This window comes from Mus caroli, chromosome 17 (genome assembly GCF_900094665.2).
Source record: "Mus caroli chromosome 17, CAROLI_EIJ_v1.1, whole genome shotgun sequence".
Taxonomy (NCBI): domain Eukaryota; kingdom Metazoa; phylum Chordata; class Mammalia; order Rodentia; family Muridae; genus Mus; species Mus caroli.
Window position 1 is genome coordinate 63,954,799 of NC_034586.1, and position 7,775 is coordinate 63,962,573.

At 43.9% G+C, this 7,775-nt stretch overlaps 1 protein-coding gene across 5 annotated transcripts in view; it reads right to left on the minus strand.

Annotated features, from left to right (window-relative positions):
- The window catches only part of Arhgap28 (Rho GTPase activating protein 28), a 155,983-nt gene that overhangs the window by 5,550 nt on the left and 142,658 nt on the right, over positions 1-7,775 (minus strand). For all 5 annotated transcript variants that reach the window (XM_021149846.2, XM_029470857.1, XM_029470856.1 and 2 more), the window contains exons 15-17: positions 7,263-7,319; positions 4,735-4,859; positions 906-970 (exon numbers count right to left, since the gene is read on the minus strand). In XM_021149846.2, the coding sequence (XP_021005505.1) occupies positions 906-970; positions 4,735-4,859; positions 7,263-7,319 (247 nt within the window). The remainder of the gene's footprint in view (positions 1-905; positions 971-4,734; positions 4,860-7,262; positions 7,320-7,775) is intronic.

Consider the following 7,775-nt stretch of genomic DNA (forward strand, 5'->3'; position numbering starts at 1 on the left):
GTGGATTTGAAGGTATGGGGTCAGAAACCAGAAATTTTTTTTTTTTTTTTTTTTTTTTTTGGGGGGGGGAGGGTATTTGAGCTACAGGTCCACCATATTTTCTAAGGTGTTTTGAAACTCACGATCCTCTGGAGTTCCAAGCTTCCCTTGTGTGAGACAGCTAGGATAGTGGTACAGCGCTCGAGGCAGGTGGTGGTGTTGCCACGGCTGCTGGCTTCCTACCTTTCTGCCACAGGGTACGCTTCTCCCCATTAAAATAGAGGTCAGGTTTTATTTCTGTGTTCTGTGAGAACCGGATGCATCCCCTCCGCCGCCCATGTCACAATCCCAATGTTCCTTGGTGCTCTGAAAGCCATTTTAGGTGGACATGATGCTAATGGGAGGGAAAGGGTTATGGTGAAGGGGTAAACTGAGGCACAGGTAGAGTCAGGCCCTGACTGGGGACGGAAGGAAATCCCCGAGGAGAGCAGAGAAGCACTGGCCACAAATAAGAGAAGACACAGAGCCCACATCAGCCACAGAGGACACAGACAAAGGCACAATGACCTTTTGACCCGCTCGTCGGGGAGACAGAATGGTCTCCAGACCTCGCTGTGAGCCAGAACAGCGAGCACACTCTGCAAGGTCTCAGCTCTGTTCTGTTTTGTGAGTCCAGCAAGAGACAGCTTCTAACTTTTAAGAGTCACAATGAAAATGGCCCCCAAATCTTTACCCCACTTCAGTTTTGAGAATATCAGAGAAAAAGAAAGTCACGTAATTACTTTTACACGGAATCACATTTGCTGATCTCATTTTTTTCCCCCTAGAAAACCTGTAAGAAAGAATAACGACCCAAACAGCCCAAGCCTACAATAATAGCAACTTATCTTGGAATTCGGGCATAGAGATTATTGAACAATCCTTACCTATATTTCCTCCAACTTCATATAACCTTTGGTTCTGCATCTTAATATGTTCAGACGAACCATGACTAAGAAAACACAAAAACAAAGATGGTAGCAGTTTAGGGCTTTTTCTGAATCCACGGTGAATACTGACAGGTCATTGTATCTTGAGGAACCACACCCCACAGGACAACCGCAATAAGAATCTGACTCCAAAGCAGCTGAGGCAGCTGCCAATCAGTGGCAATCAATCGCTACAGCATCATTTACTGAAAAGCTATTCTTTCTCCACTGAATGCTATGGTGGTAGGTTTTTTGTTTTTTGGGTTTTTTGTCAGAAATTTGCTCCAGGAATACACAAATTAATAGAGGCAGTTAAATAGAAGAGCGTTTAGCAGTTGGTAGAAGCATCTATTTTATTACAACTTACAAATCTTTAACCTTGACTTCTCCCAGTGTCTATTTATGTATATCATGTGTATTTATGAGTGTGGACATACATGTACCAGAAGCCTGTGCGTGTGTGCTGGTGACTGAGTTCAGGCCATCTGACGTGGTGAAGTCCTTTCACCTGGTGAGTCCTTCCATCTCCTTCAGATTACAACCTTTCAACTGAGGTAGTGATGGGTCTCAGCGGGAAGTTGGGGCTATGGGTCTCCTCAAGTTTCCTCAGATGATTCAAGACCATCCTAGTTTATCTTTATTATAAGTACAGTCTCTATAAAATACATTTGCTGTGGGTAAGGGATGCATGTGCCATGGGGGCATGACAGGAAGTCAGAGAATAACTCATGCTCTCTCTCTCTACTAAGTGTATCCTGGGAGTTGAACTCAAGGTCATTAAGCTTGACCGCAAGCCTCTTTAGCCCATTAAGCCCTCTCACTGAACCAGAGTGTTTTCTTTCCACAAAAAGGTCTAATTGAGGATTTTGTTATTTCTTTAAAATAACTTAGGATTTTACCGAATGCCAACATCTCTGCAATGAGATTTCAAGTTTTTGTATGGTTCTTTATGTATGGCTGGGCCAGCAACAGCCACATGACTGTTCAGGCTCCTGTTAGCCTGCCTGCCCTCTTTTCCAGCAATTCGAGCCACAGACTTAGGACCCAGGACGCTGCCTACTCTGTGGTGGTGGATGTCACCGTGTCTGTCCTTGTAATTGGTCCCAATAGCTTCCACCAGATTAGTGAGAGCGCCACCATCTTCCAAGTTAACCTATGTGCACATTTCCCTGTGGACCAGCTGCCACAGCCTGGCCTTTCCCTTGATGATACAATAAGGGACCCCCATCTTGTTACACAGGGTGGGCAGGAAGATCACTGACTCAATGGGGGCCTATGTCATGGGTGATTAGCATCAGTCGAGCCTTCCTGTTCGCCACCAAGATGGTGGCCATACTGACCCCTGCTTTTGTCTCAGCATGGACCAGCAGTCTTTTGCTGCTTCTTCTGCTGTCTCCACCCTGTACTTGTGGGCAAGCTTAAGCAGATGAGTAGCTGTTTGCCACTCCAGAGTCTTGGTGAACAGGTTCATGGCAGGAGGCTCTTTGAACTGCTTATAGAGGAGGGCCCTTTGCCACTGCAGCCTGATGGGGCAGGGCCATTTGATGAAGAGAATGAGATCTCTTTGGGGCTGATGATCACCTGTTCAATGCTAAAAGTCTTAGGCCTTGTATCAAAAAGAGGATTCGCAGAGTGCAGAGATAGCACAGCAGTTAAGAGCACTGCTTTCTTTCCCAGAGGTCCTGAGTTCAATTCCCAGCAACCGCATGGCAGCTCACAACCATCTGCAATGAGATCTGATGCCCTCTTCTGCTATGTTTGGAGACAGCCACAATCTATTCATATAAATATAACAAATAAATGTTAAAAAAGAAACTATCTGTGAAAAAAAAAAAGGAGGACTCACCACCTTTTTGGCCACTTGATTCTTCATGAGGGGTAGGGTCAGGGCCACCACCTTCATCCCTTTGGCTCTCTCTCCTTTGGACAGCTTACTTGGCTGGACTTAGATTTCTTGAGTGTGTGTGTATGTGTGTGTGTGACTGCCTACACATAAAGTTCATGAATCACAAGTATACAACTTGAAGGACTTGCAAAACGACCATCCCTTAGGATTAATAAAATAACTTATTGGAAGCCAATGACATGTTTTGTCCATTTAGATTCCTCCCATGCCCCCAAACCTGAAAAACAGTCTGACGTCTATCATTACAATCTGCTTCTGACTTCCACCGTTTCTATCCCCACTGACATAATTATAGCTGCTTAAAACAATACAAATTCTTTATGCCCATTTTTACCAATGGTAACATTTTGCAAAATTATAACCTAATGCCCTGTCTTAGGGTTTCTATTCCTGAACGAAACATCATGACCAAGAAACAGTTGGGGAGGAAAGGGTTTATTCAGCTTACACTTCCATACTAAATTACACTTCATCACTAAAGGAAGTCAGGACTGGAATTCAAGCGGGTCAGGAAGCAGGAGCTGATGCAGAGGCCATGGAGGGATGTTACTTACTGGCTTGTTTCCCCTGGCTTGTTCAGCCTGCTCTCTTATAGAACCAAGACTACCAGCCCAGAGATGGCATCACCCACAAGGGGACCGCCCCCCTTGATCACTAATTGAGAAAATGCCTTACAGTTGGATCTCATGGAGGCATTTCCCCAACTGAAGCTCATTTCTCTGTGATAACCCCAGCTGTGTCAAGGTGGCACAAAACAAGCCAGTACATGCCCCACTAAGGATATCAAGATCGACCCCTTGTATTCAGAATACAGCGATACTTGTGCTCACTGGGCATTAGGTTCAACACATTGTCAGAGGGGGTTGTTCATGCACTTCCCCCCATCTCAGTCAAGAGTTCAGTACCAGGGTTCTAACATTACAGGCACCTTTATGTTACCCGTAGAACCACATCTGTCTTCCCCAGTCATAATCACTAACTAGTCCCCCCCCCTCATGTATAACATCTGTGAGTTAAAAACTATTATATGAACAAAGTCACATGACAAGTACACCAAATATGGCTACTTCATCTGAATTTGCTCCAAACACTTAAGGAGATACAGACATTTCACTAGAAGTAATCCAACCACGTCCAGGACCCACGTTACAACTAATACATAGAAGCAGGTGTCTCTTGTCATCTGTAAAACTGTAGGGTCAGCTGTTTCTACGTGAGCACACATTCCTAGAAGATTGGCTAGTGCTCTTTTTATGGACACTTCTGGGGATACGTGCCGAGAGCTGTGGGTACCGTTCAGACGCTGAGGGTGAGGGCTTGCAGGTCTTAAAAGGAGCAGTAATGGTGTCCAGGGAGCTACATGATACTTCTGGAACCAAGATATTGACAAAACTAACCGCCATATTTATTGCTCTAATGAAAGATAAAACTCATTGATCAAATCACATTTTTACGAAAAGAAAAGAATCATGGGGCTGGAGAGGCTACTCAGCCATTAAGAAGGCTTGCCTGTCTTCCAGTAAACTGAATTCAATTCCCAGCACCCATATTAAGTGGCTCACAATTGCCTGTAACTCAAGCTCCAAGGGATCCAATTGGGCCTCTGCAGGGTACCTTCGCACATGGCAGATACACATATGCAAAAATAAATAGATCAAAATAAATCTCAATAAAAGAATCCCATAGTACCAACTCCTCTAAAACCAGGCCTGTTGGTGATGATCCTATTGTCTAACCATCCTCACATCTTAACCCCTGTAATCTACTTGTAAACTTGCAAGGCAACAGCTACAATTGTTCAGAAGCCCACAGCTGCAGGAGTGTGGGCAGCCGTCTGATTCCCACCCACCCGCAGGCGTGGCCTGTAGGCAGGGCACTTACCTGTTCTCATACTGAAATTTCGCCAGGATATCTTTGGCTTTGGTCTGGCTGTTGAGCTGAATGGCCATGGACACTTTGGACAGAAGCGGAGCGTGGACCCTTATGACACCTTCTGGCACATCAGACTGTCATCGAGGACAGAGCAAAACTCGGTCAGACTAGCGTGCCTGTCAGTTCAATGGCTGCACGCGGGAGCTGGAAATCAGGGGCTTTCTGAATGAGGAGCACCTGCCCACATGAGCAGTGCTCAGCCAGGTGGAGCATGCCTCCCTTCTCTCCCAGAATGTCAACCACCAAATCCGACCCGGGATTCTACTCGCATGCACATGGAAGCATCACTCAGATGCCTGGCACCACAGGGAAGAAGATGTGGATTCTGACAGATGGCATACCTTTATTGAAGAATATCCTCAAAACCTTAATTTAAATATATACACACACATATATAATATACTATATTATTATATACTATAATATATATCAGTATCTTTATTAAATATATATGTGTATATGTAAATCTAATGATACTTATCAGTATCTTTATGTATACATATAAAATGATATCTATCAATTATATTTATTGAACAATGTCCTAAAAACCCTACTTTAAGATGTACACACACACACACACACATACACACACACACACACGTATGAGTTGCTACAATGTATGCCCTAGAACACTATGTTAGCTGGTCTCTTCAAATAATATATTGAAGTTCTAACCCCTAGAACCTTGGAAATGTGACCTTATTTGGAAATAGACTCAAGTATAAAGAGTATTAGTAAATTAGTAATTAATAAAGATGTCGTCAACCCTAAATATCTCACTCTCATCAGACCTGTGCTCCAAGGAGAGGAGAAGAGACAGAGGACACCCAGTGAGAGCACCACAGCAAGACAGCAGTGGGGACTGGAGGGGACCATGGGAAGGCAACGGTGGGGACTGGAGGGACACACAGTGACAACACCACAGGAAGACAATGGCAGAGGCTACATCAGCCAAGCACTGCTGGCATCACCAAAGGTCAGCAGAGGAGTCTGGATTTTCCTCACAGTGCTCAGAAGAAACCCACTGACTGACATTTTCACTTGGATTTTAAACTCCCAAATCAGAAGAGCATAGATCTCTACTGTTGGTTATCCCATCTATGGTACACTGTTATGATTATCCCATCTATGGTGCACTGTTATGGTAGTCATAGGAAACTAAAGCACAGTATGTAACACCAGGCCAGTCCTTTTATTTCTTTCTACTATTTGATATCACCACCAAGAACTAAGGTAGCCTGCCATGTAGAGGGATTGGAGTTGGGGGAATTTGGACAGAGACCACAGCTTACTGCAGTCAAGGCCACATTCCTTAAACACTCCTGCCATCTCAGGACCTTCTCATCCGACCTCTCCAGATATCTCTGTAAGATCAGTTCCTACTCAAACATTATTCAGCTTCTTAACAGAACAAACTCACACCCCTTATAATTTTGATGCCTTGGTACCTTGTGTATCGATACAAAATTGCTCCTCTGACCCATCAGCTAAAGTTCCTGTATCATTGCTTCAAGTGCAAACCGGCAAGAGCAAGCTTGAAGGGCAGATTGAGACCTACATCAGACAAGAATGAAGTGGGAGTGGCCTCAGAATAGCTATGGGGGCTGGGCATGATGGAAGATGCCTATAATCTTCATATTCAGGACATGGAGGTAAGACAGCTGTTAGTTTAAGGCTAGCCTTGCCTACAATGGTGAGACTATCTCAAAGATGAAAAATGGCAGAAGTGATAGAAGGCTTCCTGCTTGCTCGGTGGGCACAGCGCCCCGTGTTCACTTCCCAGCATCACACACACAAACTCTCACACACACAAACTCTCATATACACACACTCAAACACCCCCACATTCATCCTCATACACTCACACAAACATACACACACACAAACACATACACATAAACACACACAAACACACATACTCAAACATTCACACACATGCTCACACTCACATACACACACTCACATACACTTACACACTCACACACATGCAAACACTATCTCAAACATTCATACACTCACATGAACACTCAAACACACACAAACACACACTCACACAAACACACCCACTCAAACACACATACACACAAGCACACCCACTCAAACACTCACAAACACACATACTCACTCACACATGTTCACACTCACACACATACAAACACACTCAAACACTCACACACAAACTCTCACATACACACACTCACACACACTCAAACACCCCCACATTCACCCTCATACACATTCACACAAACACATACTCACACATACACACACTCATACATTCACACACACACACACAGACAGACACATGCACTCACATTCTCTCTCATACATAGTCTCTTTCACATACATGTTGCTCTCTCATACATACATACATACACATTATTTCTTTCACATGCCCATTTCTTTCTCTCTTCACACACACACACACACACACACACACACACACACACACCACTAGCCAGAAAAAAAAATCTTACCATTCTTCTTGAGGAAGGTGATTTCTGTGGTACCTTTGAGGTCTTGAGGATTGAAACCTAAAGAAGACACATTCCATCTTTCAGATTGGCCCCAAGAATCCCACAATCCTCGTGGGAAATGTTTGAGCATTTATCAAATGGTACAGTGCTTATGCACTTTGACCCCACAATCCCTCGTTTATAAACTCAACTTTGAACAGATTGCCATTGTGAAAACAGGGACATATATGCTAGGTTATTCACTGAAACTCAAATCATAAGAGATGAGATCGAATGCTACCGGGGTTCACGGATCTGGGTGGCCTAACCAAGCTATTGTCTATTCTTTAATAAAAGTTACCACCCCATCAAAATCCACCAGCCATACCTATCTAGATTCCGAACAAAGCTGTCTCCATAGTTTCTTTTTTTTTTTTTTTTTTTTATATTTTTATTACATATTTTCCTCAATTACATTTCCAATACTATCCCAAAAGTCCCCCATAGCGCCCCCCACTTCCCTACCCACCCATT